We start from the raw sequence: 19017 nt of genomic DNA, 5'->3' as shown, positions 1-19017 counted from the left end.
GAAGCATTAAACTTCAGGGGTTTAACTCAACAGATATTTCAACATAATCTATAAAGTTTATGTACTATTTCCAGAGTTAATAGAACATAAACATTGCTATTTAATAAAGCAATAATATGCCTTCAACTATAACCTCAGGGTTGTGTTAGACTATTTATTTCTCCTAGAGTCTTGATCTAGAGAGATGTATTTATCTAAAGCAACAGCTCTCGCTTTAAAGCACGCTGGCAACATTTATCTCTTCAGATTGTCCTGGGCCAGACAGATAGGACAAGGTGCAGGCACTTGTCGAGACTGTGGTGTACCTGGGTTTAGTCCCTATCACTACACTGCCAAGACTGACACTTGAGTCAATCATAGAGTGAGCACTAGTCACTGAGCATGCAGAGCTTGCTGCCCTTCTCAGGAACATCTGCATCATGTGATGAGGATAGAACTAACTGAGGAGCTCTGTAGCACTGTAGCACTATTGTCCTGTCCTGTTGTTCATCAATTTGATTGAGCGCGCACAAGTAAATTCTCCATTGTGAGATTTGTTGTGACTGCTTTTGGCATATCGAATACGCCACTGGTAGCTTCCCAGGCTCTGCCACGCGGGTGGGATACTCTCAGTAGTTTGCCGGGCTCTCCGAGAGGGACAAGGAATCGAACCTGGGTGGACCTCGTGCAAGGCAAACACCTTACCTGCTGTGCTATCCGCTCCAGTCCTGAGGAGCTCAAATAATTATAATAAGTGAATGCAATGAGTTTCAATCACATTCTTCTTCAGAACACACACACACACATACCGTCATTGTAAAAGACATTTTTGGGGAAACTATAAAATCCACACTGAACATTAAATAGTACCGGGGGGTTACTTTCTCAGTGAGATAAATTTTAGGTGTCTTTCTGTGCCAGTGAAACTGAGGCAGGTGAGAAGTGTTTAGGAGTGATGCTCTCTGCCTGCAATTTACTCACATGCTCTAACCAAAAGGCATTATCTATTTTCTGTGTTTTTGAAAATTTCCCTGATACAAAAATTGGGATTAGGGCATTTGTAAAAACCGAGAGCACTGTGAAGGAAATTTTTTTGGAGGAGTTGGATCACACCTGGCCATACTCAGAGATCACTCCTTGGGGGTGCCCCGTGCCTGGTGGAGGGGAACCGTATTCGGTGGCCAGGATCAAATCCCTCTCCTATCTCTCCAGCTCCCCGTGGAGAAACTTGGAGGCGGAATTTCAACTTTTGGATCTTATAGTGCTTTTTCTTTTGGGGGTGGTGGTGGCGAGAGAGGACACACAATGTGCAATGCATGGTCCTTAGGCAGACTTACTCCTGGCTTTGTGCTCAGGGGTCACTCTTTTTTTTTTCCTCTCCACCTTCACTGTTTCTTTTCTTTTCTTTCTTTCTTTCTTTCTTTCTTTCTTTCTTTCTTTCTTTCTTTCTTTCTTTCTTTCTTTCTTTCTTTCTTTCTTTTCTTCCTTCCTTCCTTCCTTCCTCTCTCTCTCTCTCTTTCTTTCTTTCTTTCTTCTTTCCTTTCTTTTTATTAGTGAATCACCGTGACACAAAGTTACAGACTTACAGGTTTTCATGCTTACATTTCAGTCATGCAATGATTGAGTGACCATCCCTCAACCAGTGCCCATTTTCCACCACCAATGGTCCCAGCAACAGGGATCACTCTTGGTGGGTTTCGGGTGACCCTCTGCGGTGGAGACTAATCCAGATCTGTCACAGGAAAGGCAAGTGCCTTAACTCCTGCACTCTCTGGTCCCCACCTTTTCCCCAGAGAGCGCATCCCCTAACTCCACCCATCAGTTCTTAAACACACGTACGACAATAAATGACAGCAATAACGGAGCTACCCAAGGGCATTAAGTTCTGCACCAGACAGAATCTCTTCAGCATTCCTCAAGTACTACACCGGCACAATCACTTCCAAGTTGCAAATATCGGCTGCTTTGCACCTGTCAGCAATACCATCTGCATTTGGGTCTTGAATTGGTTCCCCCACCCACAGTTGGGTCAACAGACCTCCATTACCCCCACTCAAATGGAAGTCATTTTTTTCTGTCCAAGGGGCACAGCCTAGACTTTGTAATTAAAGGAAGCTTCCCCCACCCCACCCCAACCACATATTGTTAAAACTCTATTCTTATCCATGCTCTCGTGACTTCTTGAAATTGGTTTTATGCTCCAGTTAAAAAAAAAAACCCAAACCCAAAAATTAAAAAAAAAAAAGAAATCCTGGAAGAAACTCAGTACAACAAGGTTATGCTGTTTTGTCATTCTGAGACTTAAAAAAAAAAGCCAACTTAGGAGAGAACTCTGTACTGAAGGACAGTCTAGAAGTCAATGCGCGCACTGACAAGGCAGGGTCACCGTTAATATTCAGCTTTCAATTTCATTTCTTCACTACCCGGCAGCCAGGCGCCAGAGGCAAGTAAGTCAGTCCGCCGCTACCGAGGGCTGTTCCGCTGCGATGCTCCAGAGGGGTCCGGCCACCTTAATTAAAGGGAACGTTGTGTGTGTGTGTGTGTGTGTGTGTGTGTGTGGTGGGGGGTGTCCACACAGACAGGCACACACAGACACAGACACAGGCACACACAGACACAGAAACAGATACAGACACAGGCACAGACACACACAGACACATAGACACACACACACACTCTTTCGCGGCCGCGCCTCCTTAAGCAAGATGGCCTCGGCCTTGAGGGGGCTCGTGGGGGCGGCCATCTTGGGAAAAGGTCGGCGCGGCGCGGCGGCCGGCTTCCCGCGGACTCCCCTAGGGCCGCCGGGTTCGAAGGTCACCGAGAGCGAGTGACCGGGCAACGTGGCGGGAACCGTGGCGCGCCCCAGCCCTAGCCCGCCCCGAGCATGGTGAGGCGGCGGGCGCTGCGGCAGTGCCTGCAGCTGCTGGCACGCTCCGTCGAGCAGGCGCGGTGCTCTCGGGGGCGGAGGAAGCCGGGGGCCCGGCTGCGCGGCCCCTCCCGTGGCAGCGCGGCGCCGGGGCCCGCAGCGGACGAGCTGCAGCGGCACTGGCGGCGGCGGCGGCGGCAACAGCAGCATCAGCAGCAGCGCGCGCGCCCGGCCGCCTCCGTTTGGTGGAGGTGAGCGCCACACTCCGCCGTTCCCGAGCCCGCGCGCCGCCCTGCAGCCCCGCAGAGCCTCGCCGTGTCCCCCGGGGGCTGGTGGCGGGGCCGGCGGCTGTCCCCCGCGCGCCGGGCCGGGCGCTGTTTGGATGCTTCTCCCGAGCGAGCGGAGCGCGCGGCGCCGGGCGGGGCGGGGCGGGGCGGGGGGCGGGGCTCCGTGGTGGAGCGAGCCTGGTCCTGGAGCTGCTGCAACTGTGAGCTCCGGCGCGCCGCGCGCGTGCGCTCCGCACCTCGCAGTTTGGGAGCATCTCCGAAGCCATCCGGGGACGGAGAAGTCACTCGATAACTCGCCTACACCTCTTCATCATCTCCCAGGGAGAGGAGCCGCCGCGGACTTGTCTTCTTTGCATCTCCCCGGCTTGCATCTTCGCGGACGTGTGGGTGTCGTCTTCTGTTGTATGTAAATGAATGGGTGACAGCTGCGGAGAAAGGGGAAAAGTTATTCCTGCGCCCTCGGTAGCGTTGATCTCCTAAATAGCCACGCCAACAGGTCTCTTCCCCGTTTATTTTGAAAGTTAACAGCCTCGGATTGCGGCCGGAGGGTCAAAGTAATGCAGGTTGTTGGAAGTTGGGGCTGGCTTTTGAGTTTTCTGTTCCGCGCTGGTTGCGTTTTGAATCGGGGATTTAATTGGGGGGCTTTTCGGAGCAGGTATTTAGGTAGGTTTTATTTTCTTGGCTAGAACTCTCTGTGGTCCTGGGAGTTGAGACAAAAACCGTTTCCCTGAACTCTGTGATCTTGAATCTGGAAATTGTTGAAACTGAGGAGTTAATCCTTATTGTTTTTAAAAAATGCTTTTAATTATTATTAAAAAAATTCCTCTTACTGTTCTGTTGTTGGGGCCACACCTGGTGGTGCTCAGGGCTTATTAATCCTGGGGTAGGAAGTAATCTTTAAAACGTCATTTAATTCTTGTCCTTACCTTCACTGAAAGTTGCTCAGTATAGGTTATGGGTATGACTTTGCTGGTTCACTTTGGTTAACATGATAATTCAGGTATGTTGAGAATCATTTTCCTGAGATACAGCTCTCTTGAAAACGGATAATTCTTATTGTTTAAAAAATGGAATGGCAAATGGAAATCTAGTGACTCTATTTCTGTTTTCTGTGACTTTGATGTTGCTTGAAGATGTGGACTGGTTTGGAAGTCATTAAAGCTTTACTTAAGCTTTAAAGAAAAGATGACCTGTATTCCACAATAATCATTTTGTTACAGGAAAATACTAGGTTATGTTGGAGATGAGATTTAGGATTATGCTGTAGTTGATACAGTTATCCTTGTTTTTGAAAGGCATATTATGTTACTTGGGCTTTTTGTGGTTCTGGGAAAACAAAGGGATTTTAGAGAGCATTGATCTGTGTTTGGCAAACTGCTCTTTGCCAAAGTGTAAGAGAAACATTTTGTAGAGGTGGAAAGCTGTTGGTGATGTTGGGATTTTCCACTTAGATCTCCTTCTTTCATATAAATATGGCATAGCCTGAGGGCTTTGTTGATTCTGAGATTTAAGATAGAAACACAAAAAAGTTTCCTTGGGTTGGCTTGAGAGATAGTATAGTGGTTATAGTGCTTGCTTTGTGCAGGAATAACCCGAATTCTCTTCCTGGCACCCCATATAGTTTAGTTCCCTGAGCCCCACCTGGAGTGATCTTTGAGCGCAGAGCCAGGAGTAAGCTCTGAGCATTGCCAAAAAAGAAAGAAAAAGTAAAACCAAAACCTCAGCTTCCAAATTCCCCCCAAACCCAACGAACTAAGCTGCAAACACCAAACTTGCCTGTCCAGGTGTCAGGAGAAGGTTGCCGGGGCAGTAGAGTACCAGTAGGGGCACCAGTGGAGGGAAGTTGACACTGGTGGTTGGACTGGTGTCGAAAATGTTATATGCTTAAAACTCAACTGTCAAAAGTTTTGTAAATCATGGTTCTTTAAATAAAAAATAATTGTAAAAAATATTATTGAGGGCATAAACTATGCCCAAATTAATGGTTAATGAGTTCCCTATCCCAATGGTCTGTGAGAGTACATATAAAATTGGTCTTACGAAACTACCCATGGGATTTCCAACCTAAGATTCAAATAGAACACTGTCACTGCTATAATGCTGAAGGATTCTACCTATCTATAATTTATAGTTTAATTATGGCAAATCTATAATTTACATTTGTAGCTTTGTCTATCTCTTGAACTTAATAACCCTTTATTGTATACTTAAATATTTTATAAGTAGACTTTTATAACACAGATGCCTAGGGCAGTTTTGTTATATCAAATATATATATATTATATATATATATTTTTGGGCCAACACAGCAGTTAAATAATACATTGCAATTTTATAATTGATAGTACTCGTGTATAAAAATTATACTGATTGTTAGTTATATTTTATAGACATAAAAGAGCTAAGATTTTTAGTCCTCTTCCATAGATGAGGAGAACTGGAAAGCAAGAAGGTGGGAGAGTTGTGACTTGTCAAGCTCTCAGAACTGCAGCCCGGGCCTTGGGCAGAACTTAACCTCTTGTTAGAAAGTGGCACTGAATCTGAGCTGCAGACCCATTTCACAGCCTCTGATTTTGTCCCTGAGCTAGCTGATGGTGAATGCTTGGTGCCATCGGTTATGGAGGCTCAGGGTAGAGAGAGGGTTCTGTGTAAGTGAAAATCCATGATAGAAAACAGCTCAGTATGTAATCGCTACCTAGAGCAATGCACCCAGTCTGTGCTTGGCTTCTTTGCTCTCCCTTACAGAAGACAATTACCAGAATAAACTCCAACCTTCCCCAGCGTTGCTGGTGGTGCTCCTTCTACTGGCCAGATGCTTGTTTTGCATGCAGTATTGCTACTCTGACAACTGCAGGAGGACAGTTTTTGCCTGCAAAGTTGCTTTCTGCATTTTGAAGTCCCTAGTTACAAAAATAGTCATTTTCGGGACTGAAGCAATAGTACAGTGGGTAGGGTGTTTGCCTTGCACGTGGCCTACCCCAGTTTGATTCCCAGCATCCCATATGGTCCCCTGAGCACTGCAAGGGGTAATTACTGAGTGCAGAGCCAGGAGTGACCCCTGTGCATCGCCGGGTATGACCCAAAAAGCAAAAAAAAAAAAAAAAAAGTCATTTTCTTTTCAGTGATTTTGTTCATTTCTTTAGCTTCTTTAGAGAATTTGTAAAAAAAAAAAACCAACAAAACCAAAACTGGACAGAACAGTATACCATCTCATAGTTAAAAGTAACTAATAAGAGTTTAAAGAGTTTATGGACTTGACTTCCTTTTCTAAAACTTTTTATTTAAAACATTTATTTTTATAGGGGGTAGACGGGAATGTGGTACTAGGGATCGGACTCAGGGCATTGAATATCCATGTTTATGCTCTCACATGAGCTCTCTGAGGCCCCGAGGCCAAGCTATTTGTTTATGAGCCACGCTAAGTCAAACATTTTACCGGATGTGTCTCTCATCTGCCCATGCTCCCCATAGACTCTGGGTCTTGAGTTTTTCTAAACATATATAAAGTGAGAACCTGATTAATAGACGGTCCAGGCCCCGTCAGTAGCCAGGGCTGGTGCCTTGTAATGTCACCTAACTCTGGCCTGATTTGCTTCACCTAAAAAGGGGTCATATGGGTGATTTGAGTCTTGAATTGCTCACACGATAGAAGGAGCCATGGAGAGTATGTGCCTGGTCTGAGTTATGTAACTTACAGATTTACTGATTCTACATCGTACTCGAGTTTTCAGTTTATTACATGATATACAAACATAAAAAAATAGGCTTTCCCACTATTTCAGAGAGGAATATTTTAACATTCTTGGATGAAGGTTGACTTCTCTATAATTTTCTGTTTGTTTAATGTCTCAATTTTGTAAATAGGATGAATATTCATTGTGTAAAACTGTGTGCCTTTTCCAAACCCATTTTTAAACATTTTATACACACATATTTATTTTCCCAATGAAGAATGTGATATGAACTTTTAGTTCTCTGCATTGTTCTTTTAAGCATGACTACATAGTTTCATATTTTCTTGTTGCTAAGCTATCCAAATATCTTAAAATAAGTCCTTCCCCCCACCCATCCTGCGCCCAGCTGGGAGTTGAACCCAGGATCTGCCCAGGTGAGGTATGCATGCTGCTGCTGAACTACATTCTAGATCATTAATATTGTGCTCTATAAACATGCCCATCTTCACTTTAGAATAAACTGCTTACCTTTCAAGATACCTGTGCAGATGTAACTGTCTTTTTTTGTTGTACCCTGAGGCTGTAGAGGGGTCAACTATCCAAATTTGGCCAGTACTTAGTGCTCAGAAGTTATACATTGGACCTGCTAGATGTAATGGTCCTCAGACCTCAGAAGATTCCTCCTCATGAGACTGGATTAATTCTTCCAGGTGGAAAGGTAAAATGTCAAGTAATGTTGCATTAAGACACCTTTCAAGGCAAGAAAAGTGTTTTCAAGGATCAAGTATATTCATACATTTTATTGTTTACATGGCCAAAATATAAAACTAACTTATTTGTTGGTGATTTTTCTTTTGCATGTGTAACTTGAAATGAGATTGAGTAGCAACCAAATGGAACAGTTTTGTCATTTTATATTTTTCATATGAAATGTAAAAGACAATTATATGTCTAAGAGTAGTATTGACTGCAAATCACTTTTTACTTTGAGCAGTGAAAAAAGACATTATTGAAAGCAAAAAAAGGCTAACTTGTCAGTGAGACCATGCTTGTTTGCTGTATGCTACTAATTTTAGAACTTAGATATCTTTTCCTTGCAGATTCAAGATGATTAGTGGAAAAAATAAGGGCTCTGCACTTTGATCGACTTGGATTGAATCTCCAGGTCCAACTATCACCAACTTTTGGCGCTGTGTAAACTACTACAGAGAACCCACTGTTCCTTCATCTATTACAGGGTAATACTACCTAGTTTCATGGGAATGGTTTAAGATTAAGTGAGATGATGTGTTTGTGATGTTTGCCATATAGTAAGTGCTTGACAATTGATGGCAAGCATGTGTGTTGCTCAGTGTACTCATGCTTGGATTAGGAGATTTGGGATTATGACAGTTAGTGCTTCTTTTTCTTTTCTTTTCTATTTTTTTTCTCTTTTTGGGTCACACCTGGCAATGCTCAGGGGCTACTCCTGGCTCTGCACTCAGGAATTTCCCCTGGCGGTGCTCAGGGGACCATATGGGATGCTGGGAATCGATCCCGGGTCGGCCGCGTGCAAGGCAAACGCCCTCCCCGCTGTGCTATTGCTCCAGCCCTCCTTTTCTTTCCTTTGAGATGACAGAATGAACCTACCTCTTTTATTTGAAAAAAATTTGCTTTACAACCAAGATACATTCCTGGCTCTTACCTTGATTTTTAACAGATTCCTTAAACTTCCCAGTTACGGTCATTGTGCAGTTAAGATCAGTTTTGGGAGATTTAAAAAAAAATGCTAAAATGTTTTCCTCACACTCGAAAAGTCCAGAGTTGGACTGTCTATTTTTTTTTTATGTTCCATCCCATTTCTTTTTTTTTTTTAATTTATTTTATTGAATCACCATGTGGAAAGTTGCAAAGTTCTCAGGCTTATGTCTCAGTTATACAATGCTCAAACACCTGTCCCTTCACCAGTGCCCATATTCCACCACCAAAAACCCCAATATACTTCCCACCCCCACCCCCCCACCCCCGCCTGTGTAACTGATAAATTTCACTTTTCTCTTTACCTTGATTACATTCCATATTTCAACACAAAACTCACTATTGTTGTTGGAGTTTCAACACAGACTCACTATTTTTGTTGGAATTTATCCCCCAAGAATACAGCCTTATTGACAAGGAAATATTTGATAATGAGTTTTCCACCGATGAGAATGAAGAGATAAAAAGTCACGCGGCCACGGTAGCAGCCGCGCGGTTTACAATTTCTGTATTTTAGTAATTAAGTCCAGGGAGATTTAAGTTAGAAATTGAATCATTTCCCTTCCTGGAGCAGCATGGAGCAAAAGCTTAGTTCACAGTCTGCATACATGGTTGCAAGCACTCGCCGGAACCCCAAGTCATAAAGCTGGCTCTGGCTCCTGCTCGTTCGGCATCCATGCGGCTGTGCAAGGGCATGGCCACCCGGGTCGAATCTCAGCCAGAGCCCGAGCTCCGGCCCCGGCCCGAGACTGCCCAGGTGTTGGACTATCTATTCTTGATGGAGGGCCCCCCACACCCCAAACACACACTCTCCCATCCCATAGTCCTTCAAGTTCTCCTTCACGCCATTCCTCCCGCACTTTGATTTATGATCCAGGATGGCTTTGGGCTGCAGGAGGAACCATGAAGAATGCAACCCTGTCCCTTGAGGAGATCCCTGGAACCACCACGTGTGATTTCCGCTTGCATTGGTTTGGCCAGAGGTTGGTCATCAGCCACTGAGCAGGTAGAGCTGGGAAAGTGAAGTAATTCTCTTAAGATGAGGACCTGGACCCTTTCTGCTTGTAGTGCTTGCCCAGGATTGCTGCAGAGGTCGCTCACAGGCTCACCAGTGGTCACAGCTTTTGGCTGTGGTGCTAGCATCTCCTTTAATTGTGGTGTTCATGGCATCAGAGGTCACAAGGGGCAAGGCTGCCAGAATTTTGCTGAGCATGTGTAGCAGCACTGGGGGTGAACTTGCAACCATGTGCTTGCCAAGCGTCCATCCTAGGCTATTTCTTTGGGCTGGAAGACCGAATTTGTATTTTAGTTTGTGGTCTTGGGGCCACATCTCGTGCTTAGGACTTACTCCTGGCTCTAAGCTTATCTCCTGGGGGAGCAGAGAACCATAGGTGGTGCTGAGGGAGACGGAGAAAGTGTGATAGCTGTATTCTATTACTTACCACTGTGCTGTCACCTCATGATCATAGCATTCACATGCAGCAGGTCCTTGAATATTTTGCTCGGTGTCATTCAATAAAATGTTGATAAGAAAAAAAAAGATTTCTTGCCAGTGCTGTTGTCTTGTGTGAAGTTTGTATTTTCTCCCCATATCAATGTGGTTCTTATTTGTGTGCTTCCAAAGCTGTGCATGTGCTTATTGGTGTATCTGAATTGTCTGAGTGATTGTGGGTGGGGGTCTGAGTGCTTCCTGCACTCGAAGGGTTTCTTGTCCAAGGTTGGCTTCTGGCTTATGCCCTGTGCCAGTGGGTAGCTGCCCAGGGTCAGCTGTCCATATCCCTGAACTGGAATATGTGGATTAAAAAATGAGTAAATAAATATAAACTGTTATTTAGTATTAGAAGTGTTTGTTGAGAAATTTGATGCTGTTTTGAAGACCACAAATAGTTGAGGACCTTAACTCTGGTTTATATCACTTAGCCTCTGACACCACTGATTTTATTATGCTATTTTAAAGTTTCAGTTTCCAATATTTTTTTTTTCTAATCGAGACTTCCAATACTTATCTATTCCCCAAGATGTCGATTTTTTTTTTAACTTATGTAATTAATAGGATTAGTGGGAATGCCCTTGGTGAACTTTATCCTACTGCCCATTGACTACTTTTGCTTATACAATAAGGTGATTCACATTAGGACATTTTGTTTTCAAGAACAATTGTACTATTGTGCTGAGCAATTAGGAATTAGGTACCTGTTGAGTAAACATTGTGTATGGCATCTGTGGGTTATTTCTGTGAATCACTGATGGTGTATCTTTCTTTACTTCCTGGGAGTGAAGTTAAATTTTGACTCGGCTGGAATGAGTATAGACTGGTGACCTTTCCACATGGTCTCCCCAGTTTAGTATGTGACTGCCTTGAGATTTTTGCCAGCTCCCTGTGGAATGTGGCAGAGGGAGGAGGAATACATTTTGTGGTTGGCAATAGTTGTCAGGTGCCATAAAGTTGGGAGGGGCTACTAGAAAATCCCATTTGGCTCTTTGTTGATGTCTGCCTTACCTCTGTACCCATGAGGAATCCACAGCAGGGGTTCCCTGCCTGTGGGTTTGTCAGAATTTTCCAGAAACCTTTGCAAAAAAACTACCTGGGGACCCTCTCCTCTCCTCCCCAGCCCTCTTAATTTTCATTCAGTTATCTCAGGTGTAATTTAAATAATACCACAAGTAATTCTGACCTGCAGTTAGCCTTGAGACCCTCAGTTTGAAGCCTCAGTTCCCAGCTGGCTTGTGATGCTCTAGGGACAAATGGTGTATTGCTCCTTATCAGTCTCTTCTGGAGACCAGTTTCTTCCCAAGAAGAAGTGTTTCCAACAAGTCACAGGACTTTGTCAGTGAACCACACAGCCTGAAAGAGAAGTATTCCATACCAAGTAAAGAATTGGGGCCAGTTATTTTGGATAGACTATGTAGTCTCATTATTCAAAGCTGGCGCTGTGGTAGACACATGCTGTTAAGCCAAAGTTTGTATGGCTGCTTAGGGCTTATTTTTCCACCAAAGGGTTTTCACTCTTTGAAGGTCAGGGACTCTGTACCCCATGATAGCTAAAGAGCTAGAAATTGGTTCTGAGATCACCCAAACAGAGTTGGTTAAAATGTGACTTTTAAGGTGCCTTAAATACGGGGCTGGAGAGATAGTACAGTGGGTGAGGTGCTTGCTTTGCATGCCACCTACCCAGGTTTGATCTCTGGCATCCCATAAGATCCCCTTAGCACCACCAGGAGTGATTCCAGAGTACAGAGCCAGGAGTAACCCCTGAACACTGCCAGATGTGACCCCCAAACCAACAAAAAGCTTTACATAGAGGGGCTGGAGTGATAATACAGTGGTAGGGTGCTTGACTTGTATGTGGCCGATGTAGGTTTGATCCTTGACACCCTAGATGGTTCCTTGAACTCCACTAGGAGTAATGCCCGAGTTCAGAGCCAGGGGTAATCCCTGAGCACTGCTGGGTACAGCCCACAGCTCCCACTCCATCCCTCTGTCCCCCCAGTGCTTTAAGTAACTTTTGTCTCAAATATTCTAGAGGGTCAAAAGTCTGATGGCTGTTTGATCTATCAGATTTTTCATGAAATCTCTTCTGAAATACCATTTTATGCTCTGACTAACCCACCTGGTCTCTTGATGAAATTGGAGAAATCACACTTTGTCCCAGAAGATAAACTGGCTGTTCGTGGGTGAAAAGCACTTTGCTTATCTCTTGCAAACCCAGCCTGTGTATGAAACACGACTGGGTCTGAGCTACCTTAGGGTTGGAACTTGGGAGGAGCAGCCCAAGGCCAGGACGCAGGATGACAGACTCTTTAGTGGTTTCAACTGGCTCTTGGGTATGGTGAAAAGCTTATTGCTATTTCAGAAGTGGAAGAGACCTTAGAGGTACAGTCCAGTCCTTCCTGTACAGATGGAGAAGGAAGTGAGTCTTGATGACAAGTGGGTGTTGAAGGTGAGAGTTCAGTAGAGGAAAGGAATGAGAAGTGAGGTCAGCAGTTACAAGAGTAGGGTATACTCTTCATTTCTGACCAGGAACTGAAGGTATGTGTCTCTCCATTGCGTTTCTTTTCAGGTTAGTCTTTAAAAACTATAAACATTTATTTTTGCCCTGTTGAACAGAGATGGGGTGTGGTAGGGTCAGGGGAAGAGACTTACACTCTGAAAGCATTTTATTTAAGTCATGGCTAAAGGAAAAACAAAACAAAACAAAACCAAAATCTTGGCTTAAGGAACAGTAATTGAATATTTAACATCATCTAACCTATGTAGGGTTCATTTTTTAAAAGTTTTGTAGGCATTAATTTAGTTTGCTCTCTTCTCCTACCTTTACAGTGGAATCATTTTGTATATCATTTAAATATTCTTGATAATACCAGAAATCAATCTGTGCTTTGTTATCATTTTAAAGCTATTTAAGGAGATGTTAATCATCATTTCTGCAAACTTATTTTATGCATGTTTTCTCAGTTTGCCATGTCATTTTTTTATTTGATTATCCCAAGGATTTCTATTGCAGTACTGTAAGTAGTTATTTAAAAATGGGTTTGAGCTTGGGACCAGAGAGAGTTCAGTGGATAAGGTGCTTGCCTTGCATTCAGCTGACCCATTTTTGATCTCAGCACCACGTGATCCCCTAAGTACTACCAGGAGTGATTGCTGAGTGCAAAGCCAGGAGTGAGCCCTGAGCACAATCTGGTGTGCCTCCAAACAAAAACAAATGAACAGAAAACGCTTGGTTTTAAGCTGATCTTCATGCTTTTTATTGTTTCTAATTGTAATCAAAGTGTTGCTTTCCAAATTTGTCTAAAGGAAAATCTCACTGTAGAGGAAATAATTATAATGTATGTATTTTGGTGACTCAGCATCTATTAACACCTGTGAAAGGACTTAACTTCAGTATACTGAGTCTTGATTCAATTCTAATAGCAAAGGGTGATCAAAGTGAAGAACACTGTCCTCTGTCCTTTACTATTTTTTGGAAACATGATCTTTGATATTTTTTTTTGGTTGGTTTTTGGGTCACAGCTAACAATGCTCGGGGGTTATTCCTGGCTCTGCACTCTGGAAACACTCCTGGCAGTGCTTGGGGAACCATATGGGATGCCGGGATCGAACCTGAATTGACCTTGTGCAAATCAAGCTGAGCCATTCAGTTGTGATATCTCTACTTGCTGTGATATCTTCCCCCCACCCCAGTGCTCCCCCCTTTTTGGTGGTGTGTGAGATCAAACCTAGAGTTGCTGCACACATGGTACCATGCTTCCCATGATCTCTGATTTGTATTGAAAAATCTGATTGTGTTTTTGCATTTATTACTCTCAGAATTATCTATGACAATCCTCAGGTGCTTTTTGCGAAGTTAGCATTTCTTAGTGAATTGTCTAAGTAATTGTTTTGTTTATAATCAGATAGAAACTTTATAAGACCAGTCATTTTTGCTTATTATTTAAAAAGTTGAGGGGACCACGTCCAGCTATGCTCAGGGGTTACTCCTGGCTCTGCACTCAGCAGTCGCTCCTGGCAGTGCTTGGGGGACCATATGGGGCATTGGGAATGGAACCTAGGTTGGCCATGTGCAAGGCAAATGCCCTACCTGCTGTACTATCTCTCCGGCCCATGCCCAGTTGAAAAACTGGGAGAGGAGACTTTTGGCCACACTGGGAGGTGCTGGAGGTCTCTAACAGTGCTGAAGGCACCTGTGGTGTGGGAATTGAACTCACCAAGTAACTCACATCACTGGGTATGGCCCTAAACTGGAAAAATAAAGACCCCAAACTTTAATAATTTGAATTTTTGAAATTTATATGAAATTCTAGGGTTTGTCCGTAAAAATATTCACCAAAGGACTTTATATACCATATATTATTTAATCTTCTACTGAGCATAAGTAATGGCAATAATAACAATATGTATAGTACTTTGAAGTCTAAGCCATGTCATTGCTCCTCATTATAGTCTTTCAAGGAGTTATTTAGTACTTATCATCTTTGCTTAATAGATGAGTGAGTTTAGAGAGGTTAAGTTGTCCCCACAAGCTCACATCTTCTAAATGATAGAACTGGAGTCCTGTCTTCCTGACTCTCAACCAATGCTCTTCACTCACATGAAGATAAACTGCTTGGTGAGATACATATATTTATATTATGCATACACATCTAAATGTATTGTTTGCATATGTATATACATAGGCATATTGATTCTAAAACATAGTTTGGGCCTAAAACATTATTATTAGTTGTCATAACTGAAGTGTGCTCCTAGAGACTGTATAGAAAACTTTGTGTGCTTTCCTTTCCTTTTTTTTTTTTTTTTTAGCGAAACTGGTTGTTAAGTCAATAATGTGAGCTAAAAATGAAATTTACCGAGAGCTAACAGTGTGCCGCTCTCTTTGTTGATGTGTGGTGTGTACATCCCACAGAACATTACCCCTTTCATTAGCTGGTGGACTTCCCACGCTTGGGTGTATTTACCCTCCCAACAGTCTCCTAAATTACTGGGGGGCGGGGGGTTAATACCAGTCTCCAGGAAAACGTCTGATTTCAACCTACTGAAATCTTTCCAACATTTCAGTGAATTGAAATAGTTTCATTAGCTGTGGTGTCTAGGGTAATATGAAGAAGATCCCTTCATGAAAGACAGAGCAAATAACAAAGAGTGAAATGAGGGCCAGAGTACAGTGGGTAAGGTGCTTACCTTGCATGTTCTATTCCTGGCTTCTATTCCTGGCAGCATAATTTGGTCCCCAAGCACCACAAGCTGTCACTCCCAGGCACAGAGCCAGGAGTAAGTCCTGACACTGCCAGGTGTGGCCCCCAAACTAAGAAACAAAGCAAGAGTTGTGAATATAGTGTTATTTAATTCAGGCATCTGAAAATGCAGTTCTGAACAGATTTCCTATCTGTATCTTTGTTGTTCATAATAGAAGTTTTCCTATTAATGTCTATTAAATGTTCATCCTAGGATTGATGATTTGTTTTGCTCTAATTTATGAGTATGTTGAAATCCCAAACATATATTGTACTGCTATTATTTTTTTTCTTATTTTTGGAATGATTCAGCAGTGTAATCAAGTCTAGGTGGTTGGTAAACTATATATGTGAAGAAAAGAAAGGGTAAAGCATTTGCCTTTGTGATAAGAAAATATTTGGTTTTTGAAAATGTTTTACCCATGTCTGCAGTTATTTAAGTAAAATATTTGTACTTGGCCTTCTTGTCTGCACCTGCTGTCACGGCTCAGACATCTCTTTGATTAGAATCAGGGAGGGTAAGTCTCTGTTTAACAAGTAGGCAATTAACTCTTATAGATCTGTAGAGAATGTAGTTGATAATTTCTAGATGAATTTATGCTGTCCTTTTGTAACAAATTGTTCTTCAGAAAAACACTTAAATTTATTGTCAAGGCATTTTTGCCTTTAAATTTGCTCCTGGATTCTAGCATTATAGTTCAATTTTAGCTGATGTTCACAGACTTAGCTATTTTTCACAGGAGAAAGGAGATTCAGCAGATTAATCATAATTCTCATTTTATTTCCAAGCCTGATATTTTTACTCTTGTTCCAAAGTCTCTATTTTCACACGTGAAATGGTATAATTCACCAATTTTAAGCTACATTTATTCCATATTAATATTGTTGCAGGCAGATAGGAGACTGTGGTAATGAGATTTTGGGAAATAATAAAACAAGAAGAAATTGCCCAGCCCAAAAGAATTGACTTGAAGACTGCATCCCACTGAGGTGGAATCCTGAGCTTGTTAGAGATGGGAAACTGAGGAAACCAAGGCCCCACAGAAAAGGAGAGAAGCTATAGAAGAATCTAAAGACTCCTCCTAGCACTGTAGCACTGTAGTCCTGTTGTTCATTGATTTGCTCAAGCGGGCACCAGTAATGTCTTCATTGTGAGACTTATTGTTACTGTTTTTGGCATATCAAATACGCCATGGGGAGCTTGCCAGGCTCTGCCGTGCGGGCGGGATACTCTTGGTAGCTTGCCGGGCTCTCCAAGTGGGACCAAGGAACTTAACCCAGGTCGGCTGCGTGCAAGGCAAATGCCCTGCCTGCTGTGCTATCGCTAAAGACTCCTCCTAAGTCTAAAGAATGCATATTTTGAGAAAGTGAAAGTATCCACAGTGCAAGACTTGCCCTGCGACAGCGCCCAGATTAATGTTTATGTAGGCGGAGAACTCCAGGCCAAGACAATGTGGAGGAATTGTATAGCTCCTCCAAAGAGCCATTTTCCAGATTCCTGTTTGAAGCCGGCGGTCTCTCTTGAACACACATTTCTTTCTCTCTGCTTATTTTATTTTTCAAGCTTGTGTTCTCTCTTGGGCTGGAGTGATAGCACAGTGGTAGGGCGTTCGCCTTACATGTGGCCAACCCGGGTTCGAACTTGGTTCGATACCTCTGCCCCTTTTGGAGAGCCCGGCAAGCTACTGAGAGTATCTCGCCCACACGGCAGAGCCTGGCAAGCTTCTTGTGGTGTATTCGATATGCCAAAACAGTAACAACAAGTCTCACAATGGAGACATTACTGGTGCCCGCTCGAGCAAATCGATGAGCAACGGGATGATAGTGATAGTGATAGTGTTCTCTCCTGAACACATCTTCCTCTCTCGGTTTTCTCCTCTGCTTTTCCACTCTGGAAAGCTCCCGGGTTCTTTCAAGCACCTCCCCCCTTCCCTCTCTCTGTCTCTGTCTTTGTCTATCTCTCTGTCTCCCACATTCTTCTAAATTTATTTCAACAAAAACTATCTTAACTCCACTATTTTGCCTCCTCCTGCAGTTCTTTTGTGCAAGGGAAGGTGGAACGCCTGTACTGAGCGTAGGACTGACTGTCCTACAGATTCGTCACTCCAGCCTGAGCCCACGGCTCCCCCGAGCACGGGTGGCAGGGGTCGGGGCTTGCAGAAGCGAGAGCTAGTTGAGGAGTCAGGACGTCATAAGACCTACTCTCAGTTTTCCTTTCATTTCATCAGGGTGATAGTTGCTGTATCTACCAGTGTATAAAAATAAAAAGAAAAAGAAAGGGCGTGCAGGCGGCGAGGCAGGCGAAGGAAGGAAGAAGGCCAAACTGGTTGCTCGATCGGTTTATTTCATGTCCATCTCCATTCTCCTCTGATTCTCCTCCTGCTTCTTTCTCCCCCATCCTACTTCATTCTCTCTCTCTCTGCCTCTCTCCCGGCTCTCGGTCTCTCTCTCGATCAGTGGATCTGGCCCCCGTGGATCTGGCCCCCATGAATCTGGCTCCGTGGATCTGGCCCCGTGGATCTGGCCCCCAACCCACTCTTACCGCCTAGTTAAATCTCCACAGCATGAGGGGGTTGGGGCATACACATAGGTGTGGTCACCATCAATAGGGTAAGGTTCTTTTCCCTCAGGGGATGCTTCTCCTAGGACTTAATTCTCTTTCAGCAGGAGGATCCACCCAAGGGCAGAGTCCCATGAATGTGTTTCTCTTCTCCTCAGCGAGCAAACATATAAGAATTCATAATATGAATCATTTTGTATGGACACAATAAGAGATGCATTAAAGCTTATAGAATTGCTCTCCTGGGGCCATCTCAATCTCAGACTACAGTGCTCAGGCCAGATCAGTCTTTCCTATCTCTGGCAGGGTCCCAGTCTCATAATTACTATTGGATCATGACAGCATTTGTCTATGATCAAGCTCTTAACTTATAGTTAAGAATTAGGCACTTTGGCCAGGCCCATCTCGATGCCAGGGTAGCACATAACTCACCGCTTGCCCTGGATCCTTCCCGTCCCACGTCGGGGACCCTACTTTGGGGTGCTAGGAACTGAGGGCAACTGAGGCTTAAGTGGAGAAAGCAGATACCCAGGAGGGAATAATATTCGAGGCCAATTAAATCTTAAGTTATAAAAACATAATATTGTCTTCTTGTGTCTGTACAAAAAAGACATAGCTTTAAAGTAAATTATTCAAAAGGCATAAAGAGGAGAGAAAGACAATGTTATAATATTCAGTGTCCTAGGAAGTTCTGACCTTACCAATTAACAGAGTTTGATTAAGGGAAGAGCAGATAAACTGATAGAAATGGTTACAGATGAACAAAGGAATGGGAGTGACTTGGGAGCACTTTGATGGGTGTGACTGATAAACCTAAGCTCCTAGTGGCAAGGGGGAAAGGACAAACCAATGATATCCAACATACCAGTATCTACCAGTGTGAGCAGAAACATGAATTGGAGGAGGAGTTATCATTGCATGTGCCAACCCCAGTGGGTTTCACCCATTTCCAGGCTGTAGGCCCATTTTCATCATTTTGTTGCTGGAGACTAGACTCTGTTACCAGGCCGTTTTCCCCCCCTTTTTTTCACATTCACCAAATGAACTTTCCTGTTTTTTAAAAAAACACTTTAAAAAATGAATCCAAGTGATCACAGTGTAGGTTTTATGTGCTTCTGCTCCTTCCCTATTGTTTCTAGTACACTGTGTAAAATGGTTCATCATTTTGTATTGCTTTAG

At 43.5% G+C, this 19017-nt stretch overlaps 1 protein-coding gene across 5 annotated transcripts in view; it reads left to right on the top strand.

Annotated features, from left to right (window-relative positions):
- Positions 1 to 2697: 2697 nt before the first annotated feature.
- NAPEPLD (N-acyl phosphatidylethanolamine phospholipase D) overlaps positions 2698 to 19017 on the top strand; it is a 40653-nt gene continuing 24333 nt past the window's right edge. The window contains exons 1-3 of one of the 5 annotated variants that reach the window (XM_055131186.1): positions 3274 to 3515; positions 7393 to 7524; positions 7907 to 8044. Coding sequence is in view for 1 of the 5 variants with exons in the window: in XM_055131170.1 (XP_054987145.1) it covers positions 2864 to 3096 (233 nt within the window). In the remaining 4 variants the exon portion in view is untranslated. Of the gene's footprint in view, positions 3097 to 3273; positions 3516 to 7392; positions 7525 to 7906; positions 8045 to 19017 lie in introns of those variants that run through there. The other 4 variants (XM_055131190.1, XM_055131178.1, XM_055131170.1 and 1 more) reach the window with 4 other exon arrangements.

This window comes from Sorex araneus, chromosome 1, assembly GCF_027595985.1.
Source record: "Sorex araneus isolate mSorAra2 chromosome 1, mSorAra2.pri, whole genome shotgun sequence".
Taxonomy (NCBI): Eukaryota; Metazoa; Chordata; class Mammalia; order Eulipotyphla; family Soricidae; genus Sorex; species Sorex araneus.
This window is presented reverse-complemented; position numbering and strand designations above follow the sequence as displayed.